Source organism: Castanea sativa, chromosome 1, assembly GCF_040712315.1.
Source record: "Castanea sativa cultivar Marrone di Chiusa Pesio chromosome 1, ASM4071231v1".
Lineage (NCBI taxonomy): Eukaryota > Viridiplantae > Streptophyta > Magnoliopsida > Fagales > Fagaceae > Castanea > Castanea sativa.
In genome coordinates, this window is record NC_134013.1 from 65,845,488 (window position 1) to 65,863,499 (window position 18,012).

At 33.5% G+C, this 18,012-nt stretch overlaps 1 protein-coding gene across 1 annotated transcript; it reads left to right on the forward strand.

Moving 5' to 3' along the window:
* The first annotated feature begins 14,358 nt into the window (after positions 1–14,358).
* LOC142638526 (alkane hydroxylase MAH1-like) lies at positions 14,359–15,909 on the forward strand. The gene has a single exon (XM_075812555.1). It carries the CDS (start codon positions 14,392–14,394, stop codon positions 15,907–15,909), a length of 1,518 nt encoding a protein of 505 aa, XP_075668670.1. The 5' UTR covers positions 14,359–14,391.
* Positions 15,910–18,012: the final 2,103 nt, after the last annotated feature.

The window sequence follows — 18,012 nt, forward strand, 5'->3', positions numbered from 1 at the left end:
CAAAGAAAATACATCAAACTCCTCCTAAATACAAAAACTCTACTCCCCCTAAGTACAAAAAATTCCTAAACCTACTTCCCCTTTTTGTTACGAATTGCCAAAGGCAAAATCAGTCATCAGAGGGTGGAGGAGGTGGAAAAACACTCCTATACTCCACAAAATCTACTCTCTAGGAAGCAACCTATGTCAACAACTCATCAAGAAGCTGTCCATGAGTGGCTTGAGTAGTCATGAAAGACTCTATCATGGCAAAAAGTGAGAGAGGGGGAGCAATAGTAGGGTCTGCATCATCAGCACCACCAGAAGGATCCACAGCTACAATCGGATCCACAAAAGTCTCCTCAGCAGCAGGCATAGTACCAAAGGGAGGAGCTGTAGTAGAAGCTTCTCCTCGTGATCTCTTAGACGTCCTAGTGCTTGGCTTAGCACTCTTCATCTGTGCCTGTTGTTGTCTAAGAAAGGTGGCTCCTATAGGGGCGGTGATGTGAACTAACTCTAAGGGAGGAAACTTAGAAAACCCTAAAAACCTCAAAATCTTATAAATATACATGGGAAAGAACAATTTCATACCTTTACTCTTATTCCTAGAAATATCAATAATAGTTTGGATAAACAGAGAAGGAAAACACATAGACCATCAGTAACAAGAGCATAAAGAAAAGCACTTCTATCTATAGGAACAGTATGAACATGTGAAATAGGATAGATGTTATGACAGAAAATCCTTAATTATAAATAATTAAGTTCAGTAAACTCAAAGGAATTAATTCTTGGTTCAGTAACCCAAGAAACAAGTTTACCACAAAGAAGTGACATCATGTCATCAACAGATGGAACTCAGTGTATGGGTATGTTGGTTTACGAACTAAAGGTACTTCTAAAGCTTCAGAGACAATTTGTTTAGCTATGGTAAACCACTACAACAAAATGTATTTTTAGTGACGAAAATTAGTGAGGAAATATTTTGCGTCGCTAAAAATACAGCTTTAGTGACGAAATATGCATTTCGTCACTAAAGCTGAAAAAACTTATAACATTTATTGACGAAAAATAAATTTCGTCACTATTGTGATCTGAAAAATGGGCGCCAGGGGAGGGAAACTTTGGCGCGAGTTTAATTAATCTATAGTGACGAAATATTTCGTCACTAAAAGTTGAAATTTTTAGTGACGAAATATTTCGTCACTGTAGGTTTTGCACTTACATATTTTTAGTGACAAAATCACAATTCGTCACTAAAAGTATGCTTTAGTGACGAAATATGAATTTTGTCACTAAAAACCTTAACAAAGCATAAAAACTTGATACCTTTAGCGACGACGAAGTAGGCATTCGCGACAGAAAAGGTTCGTTGCTAAAGACCTAAGGATATTAGATCACTTAAGCCTTTTATTTTGTCATTTCTCTCTTTTATTTCAGCTCCTAAAAGCCTCCCACACCAAAGAACCTTCAGACCAAAAACACTGAACCATCAGATCAACACACAATCAGCGACGGCGACGGTTCCTATCGGCGACGGCGAAGGTTCCTATCGGCGACGACGACGGTTCTATCGGCAAGACGGCGACGCTTCAGTTCTATCTAATCCGTGACGCTTCAGTTCTATCGGATCGGCGACTGAAGGATTGACGACGCTTCAGTTCTATCGGCGACGCTTCAGTTGGATCGGCGATGCTTCAGTTGGATCAACGACGCTTCAGTTCTATCGGCGACGCTTTAGTTCTAATGGAACGGCGACGCTTCAGTTCTTTTAGATCGGCGACGCTTCAGTTCTTTCAGATCGGTGACGCTTCAGTTATCTCGGATCGACGACGCTTCAGTTTTATCGGCGACGCTTCCTATCGGCGGTTTCTACCGGCGACGGTTCCCATTCGTCGCCGATTTGGTGTCCATCGCGACGATTTAGACGCCGGCGACGCTTCAGCTCCCAATCGCAACGCTTCAGCTCCCAATCGCCGGCAACGCTTCCGAAGACGCTTCCGGCGACGCTTCCGGCGACGCTTCCGGCGACGCTTCCAGGTTTTTTTTTTTTTTTTTTTTTTTTTTTTTTCCTTTTTGAGTTAATTTTTGTTTCTAAATGCTTGATGTTAATTTTTCTGCTTGATGTTTTTTTTTTCCCTTTTTTTTTTTTTTTCAAGTTTTAGAAATAATAATAATAATAATAATAATTTGTTTACTTCTATAGTTCAGTTTTTGTAGCTTACAGAGTTATAGCCAATGCTTTGCTTTAGGGATATTTGCATTTTTGTTTTCGTTTTGATATTGATAAGAATGTGAGTTACTCTTTTTGCTGAACAAAGATTAGTAATTATTAAACTAAAAGTAATTGCCTTTGATTAGCTTTTTTTACTTACAGGTTGTGAGATTAGATATGGGTGTGAATTTCAAATTTCAAGCTGTGTGTTCTTATTTCCATTTGTGTGTTTTTTTTTTTTGAGTTATTTGCTGATTGTTTAGTACTGTGGCTGTTTTTGAACTTCATGAGTGGAATGGAACCAAACTCTGCCTTCAGGGGTGAAAAGCCCATCAATTACCTGTACTGTGGTTGTTTTCTGCGATGGTTGATGATTATTTGTATGATCTCAGTTAATTATCTTATTCTTTTCAATGATTACATGATTGTTATATGATTAGAGAATCACTATGTGGGAAAAATTCTTATGGAGTTAGGATCACTTTTAATCCAATCTCTCTTTGCTTCTTGAGTGAACATGGGAAATTTAGATGTATGACTATGATGTTAGATTGTTAATTAGATAGTTAAAGGACTCTCCTTTGTCTTTTTGTTTGGGTAAGCAATTCTGTTTTCAAAAAGGTGGAGCTGTGTTAACTAAGCTAATAAATTTAAAGAACTAGACTTAGGAGAGTGGATGATTCTGTTTGATGGCTGAAACACTGAATAAATTCAGTCAATATTTTCTGTTTGAGATTTGTTCTTTGTGGTGGGACGGTTTGTCTAAGTTTGAATAGAGACCGTTCTCATTTTGTATAGATTGTTTTGGATGAGGGCTGTGCTGTTGTTGTTTGTGAACTGGAATGGTGGTTGTGGTTGTGGAATGGTGATTGTTTTAGCATTTTGGTGACTTTGATAGTACCCTTTTTGGGTTAGCTGAAATTGTTGTGAAATGTTTTTGGGTCTCAGTTTTGGGTCTTCACTTTGATAAAGGCAGATTATTGTTTTATGGTTTAGTTAGTTATTTTATATTATTGTTTGTGTTCCTCAATTTTCAATTTTGTTTCTCTTTCTGCAGGAAAGCATTTCAACAGTAAGTGTCCCTTTGGCAAAAACTAGTGATTGATCACTCCTGGCCTAGTGCCTTCGCTTCTTTTTATTATGAGAGGATCATTTTCAAGATTGAAGTACTTATAAATTTAACTTTTCTTTTGCAAGTTAAATACACATTGTTTGCAATAACTTTGAATTTTTTCTAAAAGTTGTAAGCTTAGCTTGAGCAAAGTAAGTAAATTTTAGTAGAAAACCTTATAAAACTTTATACGTGTGATGTTGGAAATTGGATTTGTGGTGGTATGTTGTGTTGGAGCAAGCAGGTGGCTTGCATGGTGTTATAAGGTGGGTTAAACTAATATTGTGAGTGTTTTTTATTTCTTGCAAATGTTAATGAGTATTGTTGATTATATGTGATGAATAGTATTTTATTTGATTTAAATACTTGTAAAACTCTATACTTGTGATGTTTGTGATTAGTTTTGTGGTGGTATGTTGTGTTGGAGCAAGCGGGTGGCTTGCATGGTGTTATAAGGTGGGTTAAACTAATATTGGGAGTGTTTTTCATTTCTTGCAAATGTTAATGAGTATTATTGATTAGATATGATGAATAGTATTTTATTTGATTTCAATACTTGTAAAACTCTATACTTATGATGTTTGTGATTGGTTTTGTGGTGGTATGTTGTGTTGGAGCAAGCGGGTGGCTTGCATGGTGTTATAAAGTGGGTTAAACTAATATTGGGAGTGTTTTTCATTTCTTGCAAATGTTAATGAGTATTGTTGATTAGATGTGATGAATAGTATTTTATTTGATTTCAATATTTGTAAAACTCTATACTTGTGATGTTTGTGATGATTTCAGTTCTAATTAGATTAATACTTAGATAAAGTAAATATATACTGTTTTATTCATGATCTAATAGATATCTTGAATGTTGTTTATTAGAAAAAATCAATAAAGAACTTTGAAAATAGGAAGAAAACTTCAGGCAAACATAGATGCAGGACAAAGGCATTTGCTATTAGGGTTGATGAGAAGGTGCGTGTTTTTTTCATTTTTCTTAAACTTTAGTATATTACATGTTGTGATTAATTAAGTATAACTATCTAACACTTGAATGTTAATTAATCATACAAATAGTAATGACAGTCAAGTTCCTGAATTGACAAAAATCTTCAAAGATGTTCATTTCAATCCAAATACAAATATGTGGATACACCATGAGAATGAAGTGACATATGTATGTATATCATTCCATCCTTATCATTCCATCTCTATCATGTTTGTAAAGCTATAACATATGTATTATTAATGTTGTGATTGTTTGTTTTTTTCTCTTTTTCAAATGATAGGAAAATATTCTCAAAGTGCAAGAGGATCATTGTCAAGATCCTAATGCAATTCCCCTTACACAAGAGGAGATCTCAAACTTGGTTTTTTAGAAGAAGTCCGGTATTGTAAAAGGACTTGGCATGAGACCTTCCTCTTCTCTAGTAACCACCGCCTCATCTAATTCCTCGATGGAGTATATTCAACGGTTAGAAAATGAGATCATTGAGCTCAAAGAGGCAAGAGCTAGGGACCAAGAGGAGCGAGCTAGGGACCAAGAGGCACGAGCTAGGGACCAAGAGGCACGAGCTAAGCAAGAAGAGGTCCAAAAGAATATTCTTAACTTTTTAAGGAGAAATGGTTATGATGACGCTCTTACCTATGGGGGTGATTCAACTTCAAGTTAAAACATGTTTTGGTTAGTACTTTCTTCTAGCAATTGACCCACATTACATGGTGTGACTACTCTTAATGTATTATTAGAAATGTTTCTCCTTACATAATTAATGTTTTTACTTTACGATTTTAATGTAGTATTGGTTTTATATTTGTGCAGATTTCTTATTGGTGGTTTTAAGGAGATTTACTTTTGGCATTACTTGAAGACATATGAGGACATCTTCCGTTTGTTCTAATTATATTATGCTACACTTTTTATATTGTTATAAAACATCTTGAGTTATTTCATATGTTGAAAATAATTGTTGTATGGAAGGAGTTTGAATTAGATATTTGTTTTATTTTTTACTTGTGGAATGTATGGATCTTTTTTTATAAATGTGTTGTTGAAATAAATGTATTATTCAAATGTGAGGTTTTAGTAATGTAATAACAGGTTACAGGTTAATATCAAAACCATGAAAAAAGTAAAAATAGAAAATAAGTTTTAGTGACGAAATATTTCGTCACTAAATGTAACAAAATTTTGTAAGAAATAGTTTTAGTGACGAAAATTTTCATCACTATATGTGCATGGATTTTCTTAAAAATAGTTTTAGTGACGAACTTTTTCGTCACTATATGTACCCAATAAATAGTTTTAGTGACGAAATTATTCGTCACTAAATATGATTTAATAAACTAAAGTGTTTTTAGTGACGAAATATTTTCGTCACTGAATGGTGTTTTTAGTGAGGAAAACATTTAGTGATGAAACATTTTCGTCTCTAAAAGTCAAAAAAAAAAATCAAATCAGACTTTTAGTGACGAAATTTTTCGTCACCAAGACTTTTAGTGACGGGGTTTCAGCGACGAAATGAATTTCGTCACTAAAAGTCCAATTTCGTCACTAAAGGGTCTTAGTGACGAAATACTGGAATTTTAGTAACAATTTTTTTTGTCACTGAAAATACATTTTGTTGTAGTGAACTCTTGACCTCTAATCCAGGAAGTCAAGTAATGACCACCTATGACCTCAGAATAAACAGAGAGGTTAGAGTAAAACTCTCTAATCAAGACTACAGGAGGAGAATTAGAAACCTTACACAAAGACATCGAGTTCCTTGACACAAAGTTTCTACAAATAGAGGGATCCAACTCACTCAAAACAGTTTCCCTTTCATCCCATATGGACCTATACTTAGTCAAGGTCTCATATGTCTCCTCACATTTGGCAGACATAAATTGAACTCTATCAACTAAGGCTGAACTGGAAGAGGATGACCCAGGGTTCCTATTTGCTTTATCTTAAATTTCCAACCAACCTTAGGAGCCATCACTAAAGACAGAAAAAAAAAAAAAAAACGAAACCAAGGGCAGACTACATTAAGAAGGGTTAGACACAAGATAACATGCAATTTTTGAAAACTATATGATGCACGACATTAGAATACCCATGATGCATGATCTAATGCTCCAAAACAGTCTAATTCCACCAAAATTTTGAAAATTGATGAAGAAAATTAAGAATTTCATAAAAACCCCAATATTGAAAAACCTAATTTTCAAAAAAAGAAAAAAAAACTTCATATTGATCAATTGAACAACATAACAAGCATAAATCATGTTATAATTGCTCAAACTATTAATAACACAAGTCAATTTTATCCAATTTAGCCCAATTTCACAAATCCCCAAGTCTCTCAAGAACATAAGAACCCTAATTCAAAAATTTTAATAAACCATGAAAATTTTGAAATTAAAGCATGTGAATCATGTTTATATGATGCATGAACAAAAACCCACGAAAAAAATTTGATCAAAATGCACAAAAATCATCAAAAGCCCAATTTTCTTTTGATGCGAAAATTATAGAAAATTCATGAATGCATGTAATATGATAAAAAAGAAAGGGCAGAAGTGTCTTACCTTAAGATTAGGAAAAAAACCTTTGAATCTTTGACCAAGAAAACGACATTTTTTTTTTTGGTGAGAAGGGATCGAGAGGGGAATCGGAGAGAAAGACAAAGAACAATTGAAAATGTCTGATCTGATTCCTGTATGTTTTAAAAAAATTGAAATCCGATTGGTTGAGAGGAATCGGGCAGGAATCGAAATATGCATAAGAAAAGGCTCAACTGATCGAAAGGAATTGGGAAGGAATCAAAGAGACCCAAGAGTTTAAGCTGAAAACATAAATTTCCTCTTCCCATTTCAATCGGTCGAAAAATAGGCTTGATCAGTTGAATCCTGAAGAAATAGAAATTTTGAAAATTTTGGAAAAACTTTTTCTGCAGAACCATTTGGAAAACTGTTTTATGATATGTAATGTATGTTCATGACTTCAAATGATTTACAAAACCAAACTTTTCTAAGAAAAATTCAAACTTTATCAAATTTCTTTAATCTTTTCTTTCCTCACTCTCCCAAAATGCCTTAAACACATCAAAAAGTTTAATTTTGGAAGGCCACAAAACTTAACACAGAATCACATGTACAAAGTTTAACAAAGTTTTGCTTGTGGTGTATGCAACTAGTAAGTGTATGAGATACTTACAAGGTGATATGTAGATAGAGAATAAGCACACTTTCTACATTATTCATCACATAATTTTGAAAGTGACTATCACCTAAAGAGTTACATCATATAACTCCCGCATCTCCTAGAAAACACGCTTGCAACCATGTAAATTTTTTTTTCAATTTTGTTTTTTCTTTTTCTTTTGAAGCATATTTTTCTTTGTTTTACATTTTTCATTTTGCTTCTTTTATCTATTGTACAATAACACCTTAAGTATTTTGCTATGCAAGTGCTATAGCTTATCGAGCACGGCTTTTATGATTTGCACACAAGTGTTCATGATTGGCAAGTAACAGTGGTGAGATGGTTATTTTGGCATTTCTTCTCAAATTTTTTAGTCCATACAATCAAAAAAATGTGACTTCAAAATCAAGAGCATGTGTTTAAAGACCATAAACAACTCACACAATATAATCACTACATAGCACAAACTAGTAAAGTGCAGAAAAATAAAACTTACCAGAGCTAAACAAGGTACACAGTCATGAAATGTAAATTTCATAGGCCAATCTTAATTACATATCTTGAAGATGTATAATACAAAAACCCTTTTTTTTTTTTCGATTTTTTATTTTTTTATTTTATTTTTTTTGAAAAAACTGAAAAACAAAAAAAAAAAACCTAGAATGCAATGTATGAACGTGATGCAAGTGCAAATCCTAAAGAAAAACAATTTTAGTCACAGGAGATAGAAAGAATTAACACAAGGACCATGTCAGACAGACTCACTAAGACTGAGTCTTTTGCATCTAGACTCTTTTAGATGCAAACTTGGAGTTGGGATTTCTATTTGAATTTGCCTTAATTTTAGCTCTAGTATTGGTATAAAGGTTAAAAACCTTTACCAGCTAATGAATAAGTGCCACAATATCTTGTTCTTTTGGCACATACACTTTTTGTTTGGAAGTTTACATTAAAGCTTATAGCTTAAAACAATTTGGCCTAGTATGCCCAGCTCCACCACAAAAGTGACAAAACCACTGAGGTTTGTGATTTTTCTTGTTTTTGGATTGATTGGAATTCTTAGGTTTAGACTCACTTAGATCTACCCTAGTTTTTTTAAAAGCTGGAACTACTTCCTTATGTACCTTAACTTCAGATAGAGTTGGATGAACAACAGAAGTGGACGTAGTAAGTACAAACTTAGGAGGATTCACAACAGGAGTAGATCCATTCTCTACAAACCCTGAACCTATCTTATCAGAAACAGACTTTTGAACATGTAACATATAATCTAGTTTAGAAGTTGAAGTTCTATCTATTTGTTCTCTAGCAACAGATAATTCTAATTCTAAACTTTTAACATTATCAAACAAAGTCATGTTCTTAATCATAACAGAGTTCAAGAGTTCATTGGCATCAAACAGTTTTAGCAGCAAATTCTTCTTTTCTTGTTCAAGAGTGTTTATCTTTTTCAACCCTATCTCAACACTCATAGCATCTTTGGCTGCAATTGTGCATAACTTGTTATAAACCTCTTGCAAATCTTCATTCTTAGAGAGTTCCCTATCAGAAGGGTTCTCATAAGCAGTCTCAATTTCACTTACTACAGCAGTAGCAGTGAAAGCCATGAAGTTTCTTTCTTGATGACTTTCATACTCATTATTAGAAACTTCATCATCACTCACAGCCATAGCTATACCTTTGGATCTCAAGAAAGTTGGACACTCAGATTTTAGGTGACCAAAACCCTGACAACCATAACACTTTTGTCTTAGAGAATTATTTGAAGATTGACTTACCTTATCTTTTGATTTTTTAGAATTGTTGTTTTTGGTAGTGTCACTCTTCTCCACATTCTTAGTATCAACATTGTTTTTATTTCTTGCCCTCCTGTTATTATTTCTTAGAAAATTTCTAAAGTTCTTAGCAAGATAAGCAATCTCAGTAGACAAGATTTCATCATCAAATCCACAATCATCAACAGATTTTAAGGTCATAGATTTGGATTTATTAGATTTTGGTAAGTCAGATTCATAGGATTGAAAAGATCCTACAAATTCATCTATAGGGATAGAGTCAACATCTTTACTTTCAGCTATGGCAGTCACTTTAGGTAAAAAATCCTCAGTTAATGATCTAAGAATTTTCCTAACATTTTTTGGTTGATCATAAACTTCACTCAAATTAAAAGCAAAATTGACAAAATCATTCAACTTAGCATAGAATTTATCAAAAGATTCATCATCAGACATTCTAATACTTTCAAATCTAGAAGTCAACTGCTGCAATTTATTGATTTTTACTGCCTTAGTGCCTTCACGCACTGTTTGTAAGATGTTCCATGCAGTGTGAGAAATCTCTACATTTGAGATCCTCTTAAATTCTTCCATGGAAACAACATTGAATATCGCATTCATAGCCTTATTCTCTTTGCAAGAAATTACTGCATCTTTGCGTCATAGAGTTTTGCAACCAAGTGCTTCTTGATCTTCATTGTTGATGAAGTGAAGAATTTTGCAGCCAACAACATCTTCTTCAAGTTGTTAGGGTTAGTCACGTACTGGGATTCGTGCAAAGAAGTTAGTCACATATTGAGATCCATGCATCATTGGTGGCATTCATATCCTAGAGAGTTCGGAGGTTTTGAAGCAGTAGAAGGTTTCTGCTGTAAGTTCATCTACGGGGATTGTAGAGTCTAGGGACAAAGGTTTTGTACTAGATCTAAAACTTCTCTTTATTATAGTGGATTGCTTTTTGGGAAGGTTTCCCTCCAGGTGTTTTTACTGTGAAACATGTTTGTTTCATTAGTTTTCTTGGGTCATCATATTTTGTTTTATTTTCTATTCCGCTGTGCATGATATTGATGTTTGTTTGTTTTAACAAGGTTTATTCATAATAATTCTAATTAACAACTTTGGTTTAAAACTTGTTAATTCTATCAACTGGGGTCTAAATTTTTCCAATGGAAACAAACCATTTTAAGGTAAAAATTAGGGAGGATTTGACCTAGCTATCCTCAAGGTAAAGTAAATCCACTATAAGAGAATTGAAGTTTTTACAATCAGATTTAACCCTAAATCTATTGCTATCTCATGTAGTAACTTATTGACACGACCATGTGTAAGCTTTGAATCCACAGATTCCTTCTCTTCTTGGATTTACACCAATACAAGAACCCTTGCTTGTGACTTTGAGATCTCACTCAAAGGTTTCAAATCACCATCAATAATGATCTTGATGTAGCAACTATGTTTTACCAACGCTTGATTGTAGTTCTTGCTTCGGTAGATTCTTGTGTCGTTAGAACGTACAAAACCTCTCAGATCTTATAAAGAGTAACACACAAGTCTTCATAAAGTGGCTAGGGTTTCCCATTTATATGTGAAGAAGTTTAAATGAAACCCAAAACATTTTCGCGGGCTTGGCCTGTTTACAAATTCTGCAAAAAATCTAGACTTGCGATTTTCGATCAGTCGAGTCTAATTCTTGATTGTTCAAGTAAGGCAGAAACTCACTTCCTTTTTCTGCAGTCAGCTGAACTTGAAACGTGAAACCTACACTTTTAAGCATTGCCTTACACCTAGACTAAACATGTTTTGTTTTTGGTTTGCCAACACAATACAAACATGATTCTAAACATTTAAACCTAAATATTTAGAACCTAACAATATTGTTATAAAAAATCACCAAAAACACACCTACATCCGGTGCTTTATTATTGTTCAAATTTATATATGACATTGTAGAAAAATCTAAAAATTAAAAGCTTATATTCTTTTCCATCTCAGGTCTCTCTTTGTGGCAAACAAAGAAATCTCTCTCTATTGCACTTATCGAGACTTGAAATCTCTCTCTCTCTCTCTCTCTCTCACATTGTTGTTGGAGGAGGACGAAATTAATGGCGCCAATTTTAGGCACTTTCTGCCTCCGTTGGGTTTGGGTTTGATCTCAACAGCGTTGATCTCAAATCGGTTAGGGTTTGGGTCTCAGAGACTAGTAGGATGTTGTGGTGTTGGCCGAGTTTGTGTTGATGGGTTTGAAAATCAGGGTTTCCGTTGATGAATTTTTCGAGCCACTGACTGGGTTTGATTTTGGCTTTATTATTTATTTCCATTAATGGATTTTCCATGCTTCCGTCTTGTTGACTAGGTTTGATATTAGGTTTGGATTGCAGTTGAAATTGTACAAATTCCATGTTTGAGAAGTACTTTAATACCTATTTATAAGAACAAGAGGACATTCAAAACTGTACAAATTATCATGGAATTAAACTTGTTAGTCATACTATGAAACTTTGGAAAAGAGTGATTAAATAGAGTCTAAAACATGAAACAACAACATCTAAGAATCACTTTTGTTTTATACCATGATCTACCATGGGAGCTATTTTCTTACTTAGATGTCAAATGAAAAAATATAGATAGGCCTATAAAGTTCTCCAAGTGGTGTTATTGATCTAGGGAAAGTATATGATAGTGTCCCTAGAGAGGTTATGTTGTAAGTTTTGGAAAAGAAATGAGTTCCTATAAAGTATATTAAGTTTTGAATAGTCTTTTGCCAGTATTTCGCGAGTCACTTCGCGACTTGGCCAACTCATGAGTGACCTGCAAAACTCTCTACTTGGAGGATTTTAAAGAGTGCTTTCCTCATTTCTTTACACATTCTATATAAGCCCACTTTACCCACAAAATTGTAAGGAGACTTTCAGAGAGAAAACCCTAGCAATACACTTGAAAGTTAGAAATTATAAACCCACAATCATCTACACAATTTCTCTTAGTTTTTCTCTACTCCTACTTCTCTAATTACATATCCTTGAGAGGTTCTTAGCCCAAACACAAATGCAATTTGGAGCTAATTGCGGGATCCGGATAACTAGTGAAGACGTGACTCGGTAAAGTCCGTTGGTAGTTAGAACTTGGAGGGTTCAAGTATATTGGGTAGATTAAGTTTCAAGGGTCTTTTTGATATCCTTGTACTCCAACTTTATTCACTAGTGAATTGATTTGGCTTGGAGGGCCGTAAAAAGGTTTTCGCCGAGTATTTTGGTTTCCTCTTTGATAACATGTCTCGGTGTTATCTTGTGTTTGCAGCTCTCTTCTCTTACTCTTTATGCTTTACACCTATTGTTTATTGTATTTGCATATGCTATAGAGTAGTTCTGGCCTTATTACGTTACACTTACTTTTATTCAGCACTTAGTTAAGTAGGGTAAAAGCAATCTAGCCGTTTGTTTAAAATTGGGGGTCTAAACAAAGGATAGTGTTTCACACTATTTGAGTTGTCACTATCACTATAGGTTTGTATCAAGGATCAGAATTAAGTCCATATTTCTTTACACTAGTGATGGATGAGACCACTAATTTGATTAAAGAGGAAATCCTTAATTGTATTCTTTTTGTTCATGATACAATTTTTTTTTTTTTTTTTTTGTGTGGATGAAACTACATATGAAGTTAATTTACACTTAAAAATTTGGTGAAATGCTCTAGAATTTAAAGGCTTTTGATTAAGTAGGATTCAAATAGAACGAGAGACGCTTGTGATGGTTTGGTCATGTTTAGAGGAGAGTGATTAATACATCAATGAGAAAGAGTGAGTTTATTCATGTTGAGAGAACAAAAAACAAAAGTAGAGGAAGATAAAAGTTAACATTAGTAGAATAGTAAAATATGACATATCAATTAGGAAAGTAATAGAGAGTATGACTTTTGATATAATAAAATTGCACAAAAGAATACATGTGGTCAGCCGTAACTAATTTGTTAAGGATTGACAACCAATTCCAAAAATTTGGGACTAAGACTTGTTTTTGTTGTTGTTGTTGTTGTATGTATGTATGTATAAAAAAATACTAATAAGATTTGAGATTGGATTGTGAAAGTTTGTAATTAATAATTTCATAAGATATGAAATTATTATTTGTGATTTATTGATAATAGAAACATTCAATTTCGGGTTAAAATTATTAAAAATAGAAGTTTGGTGAATCTTATTTTTGTAATTTATTAATAAAAATCATGTTATTTAATTAATTAAATCAACTTGTTAATCAAAAAAATGAATCATGGTTTAACATGTAATTTAATTTGGTGATGATTTTGAGTCTAGCTCTTATTTGAATAAAAATAGATGAGCAAATTCTAAAATTTTAATGCTCAGCTAGAATCGAATTATTTTCATTTCTCATGAGAGCATGGACCCTAGAGATCCAATGGTGGTGCAGATTTTGTCGACAGTGAGATCAATAGTTGGAATGAGTTTTGCAAAGACAGCATGTGGAAAAGGTCAGTAACAAAAGATACTACTGAATTTCATTTAAGGCTGTATTCTAGTGTTAACGCCAAAAAAAAGAAAAAAAAGACATAATTATTCAATTCTGTTATCTTGAATTCTTGGAAATAGATTCTCATTCATCATTCACGTCATAATGACAAAAAAAAAAGAAAAAAAAAGTGAATATAGTTAACACCTCTTAAGTTTGGACTAATATCAATCAAGTTTAAAACATTTTAAAACCGACCAATTTGGTCCATAATCACCCGGACAGATAACAAAAAAATGAGTAACAGTTTACAGACCAAGTTGGTTAGAAAAATAAGTATCCCTAACTATAAGAAAAAAATGAACGTTTCACGCAGGCAACCATTTCTTATTCTAATTAAATAATTGGTGATGGTCTGGAGTGGCCTTAAGTGCTCTCATTCCTTTTTTGCCTTCTTTGATTGACTTCTACAGGTAATGGAGGATTTTCATTCCGTTATGGTGGGACGACGATTGTTTTCTTTCTTAAATTAATGTTAGTACCACAAGCCTAACTATCCTACAGTTGGCGGGTGAATAAATACATTCAGCCTTAGCAATTTGTATGCCTATAAAAGCCATCCACCTCTGGGGCTTTATGAAACCACAAAGCTTCTATCAACTTCAATGGCCACACTACCTTTGTACCCAGAGATACTTGTAGCAATATTTTTATGCTTCCTTTTTCTTTGTCATTGGAGATGGAGCAAAACCCGAACCATCACCAATTGGCCTATTGTTGGAATGTTGCCGGGAATTCTTCAAAATCTATCGAATGTGCATGAGTATTTTATATGGCTCCTAAAACATAATGGGGGCACTTTCGAGTTTAAGGGTCCTTGGTTCACTGGCATGAACACTGTGCTCACTAGCGATCCCATGAACATCCACCACATTTGCAGCAAAAACTTTTCTAACTACCCAAAAGGGTCGGAGTTTCAAGAGATTTTTGATGTTTTGGGAGATGGGATTTTCACTTCTGATCATGACTCGTGGAGATATCAAAGGAAGCTACTTCAGACATTGTTAAAGGACAACAAGTTCAAGTTGTTCTTTGAGGAAGGTGTAAAGGGAAAGGTGGAAAAGGGCCTCATTCCAATTCTTGATTACGTCTCAAGTCTGGGAATTGAGGTTGATTTACAAGACATTTTTCAACGGTTCACCTTTGATAGTGTTTGCTTAACGGTTTTAGGTCACGATCCAAATTGCCTCTCCATTGAATTCCCTAAAGTTGCACATTCAAAAGCGTTTGATGAACTGGAGAAAAGTCTGTTATATCGACACTTTGTACCAGAAAGATGGTGGAAGTTACAAAAAAAGCTTCAGATTGGATCAGAGAAGAAGCTATCAGATGCTTGGAAAGTTTTGGATGAATTTGTAAACGAATGCATCTCAACCAAGCGAGATGAACTGACCCTGAAGAAGGAGGAACTAAAATTCAACTTGTTTACAGCGATAGTTATGGAGGAAAAGGAAGAAGAAATGAACGGTAATATTACAAAATCCAACAAGTTTCTAAGGGACACTGCAACTAATCTCTTGGCAGCAGGGAGAGACACCGTAAGTGCCGGACTCACGTGGCTTTTTGGGCTTCTTGCAGCACACCCATTAGTGGAAGCCAAGATTTTAGAAGAGATCAAGGAGCATTTGTTGGACAACGGAAAGTCCAAGGACTTGAACATAGACGAGCTAAGTAAGCTAGTCTATCTCCATGGAGCGATATGTGAATCCTTACGCCTTTTTCCACCTGTACCTTTCAATCTAAAATATTCAGTTCAATCTGATATTCTTCCTAGCGGTCACTCTATCAGACCAAATACAAGAATGGGTTACTCTTTATACTCAATGGGAAGGATGGAGAGCATATGGGGTCAAGATTGCTTGGACTTCAAGCCAGAGAGATGGATTTCAGAGCGTGGAGGAATAGTGCATGTACCGTCTTTCAAGTTCATAGCATTTAATTCAGGGCCGAGGACTTGTTTAGGTAAGGATATAACCTTCATTCAAATGAAAATAATTGCAAGCACCATTATTTGGAACTATCGTGTTCACACGGTTGAAAGTCATCCTGTTTTGCCGCGTTTCTCCATTATACTTCACATGAAACATGGTTTGAAGGTGAGAATAAGCAAAAGATTTGTTTGACAAAGAAAGGGAACACCTTGTTACGCACACATTTGCATACACCCAAAAATTGCACTAAATTCATGACTTTAAGTCACGATTTCCAACTTGGAAAGAGTGACTTCAAGTCATGTTTTCAGTGCAATATTTATGATGTGTGCGCAAATGTATGTACAAATGTATGTATAACAAGTAGTGTGTAATAAACTACTCAAAAAAAAAAAAAAAGTACTTGCTAAAGTACGTCGGTGGCAAAGTAGTTCTCATTGTCATCCAATAAATATTATTTCCTAATTATTATAGTTGTGTGAGATACTTGGATTGTTTACTTGCAATACTTCGTGTAAGCACTTTGTGTAGGAGCCACACGTTTTGGGCTGGATAGAAATTTCAATAAACTCTTTCACAACATTTCTACATTCTGTCATATAATATGTAAATTGTAGATACTTGGTGTGAAAGTATGACCATTCTAAGAAATGTTCTACCTCCAAGAGGGAGAAACAATAATTACCCAAATGAAAATACTTGCAAGATTAATTACTTAAGACTATCATGTTCAAGTGGTTGAAGTCAAACAACATCCTTTATATTTCATTAGAATTGAAGAGAGTATATTTTAAAATTAAAATTTATTTCATGTAGAAGTCCATACACTTTTTAAATTGTAATATTTAATTTGAAATTATGAAAGATCCCTTTCAAATGGAGTTGATTGATTCCTTTTCAGTAGAAGCAATGCTGTTAATACAATATCGAAGTTGGTTTTGAGTTGATAACTGAAAAAAAATATTTTGATATCGGTGAGTATTAGTATATTGCCAATAATTTAATAAGTATTTGTGATTAGTTTAAAGTTGTTAAGGTCTAAAAGTGATCAATTAATTTTAAGAACTAAAATAGCTCATAAACTATAACTTTGGAATGAACAATGGATTTTGACCTTCAAAATTTTGAAAAGTGAGAATTCAATTTTTTATTTAAATTCATATTAAAATTAATTCTAGCTCAAAATTAGGAAATAATTATTCTTTTACCAAAGTTTAGTACCCTTTCTCTCTCACTCAAATAATTCTGCCTTTAAAAGTGAACCTCACCATGAATATGAGAAAATTGAACACTATTTTCTGCGTTTTGAGAATATCTAAGAATTACTCTATTTCAAGGATCAACGCCCAAGAAATTCAACTCACTATGTCAGAATATTCCTTTTCCAACCAAAACTTTTGTTCTAAAGGAAATATTGACTTCACCAGCAGTGTGAGTAGACAATAATATTGGTGTGATTGAAGCCCTTAGTGACAACACTTTTATAAGTATCAGAAGGGATATGGTTTGTGGGAGCTTAGAGTCTAATAAGATTTATCTAGGGTTGTCAATGAACTAAGCTATTGATGAATAGTTTGATCTTATTTTTTAAAAAATGTTTATTAATATTTTTTTATGGATAAAATTTAACTACAAAATTGGTTATAGCCAATGTTACAACTTTCTTTAATAAAATTAACATTATTACATATTTTGAAAATCTAACTGTTGAATTACAAATTTTTTAAGCTCTTAATACACATCAAATTTTGTGTCAGTCAGATAATATTTACTGTATGATTTATAAGCTTATATTTTATGTATAATTTCAATTACAAAAACTTGCAATTTTTCAAAATTCAACTCGAATAAAAAGAGCATAAAGAAAATTCAACTTCAATAAAAATAAATTGAGTAAGGTTATAACCTTAAGCTACAACCCATTTTGTAATTAAAATTTGTCTTTTATTTATTTATTTAGTAGATATGCAAGCTCAAGCATTGGATTAGAATCGACTATTAGATAAGTCAAGCTCAAACATTTATATATTTATTTATTTTAATGAACAAGCTCTCAAATATGAAGTTTGATGGTGAGTTTTTGAAAAGAAAAAAAAAGAAGAAGATTGCTAGTGTGTGAAAGAGAATTTTAAAATTGGCCTTTCTCCAATGAAATTTAATTTCTCCCAAAGACACTTTGCTTTTCATGGTTCTTCATCTATAAAGCCAAAGACATGTGTTATGTGAGTGAGAAAAAAAAAAATCTGAAGTTAGTGTTATTCACATCGTCCCTGATTTAATTCTCTCATTTATTTT

Bases quoted from the DNA above. Each gene is read 5' to 3' on its own strand.
- LOC142638526 (XM_075812555.1), top strand. From the start codon at position 14,392: ATGGCCACACTACCTTTGTACCCAGAGATACTTGTAGCAATATTTTTA.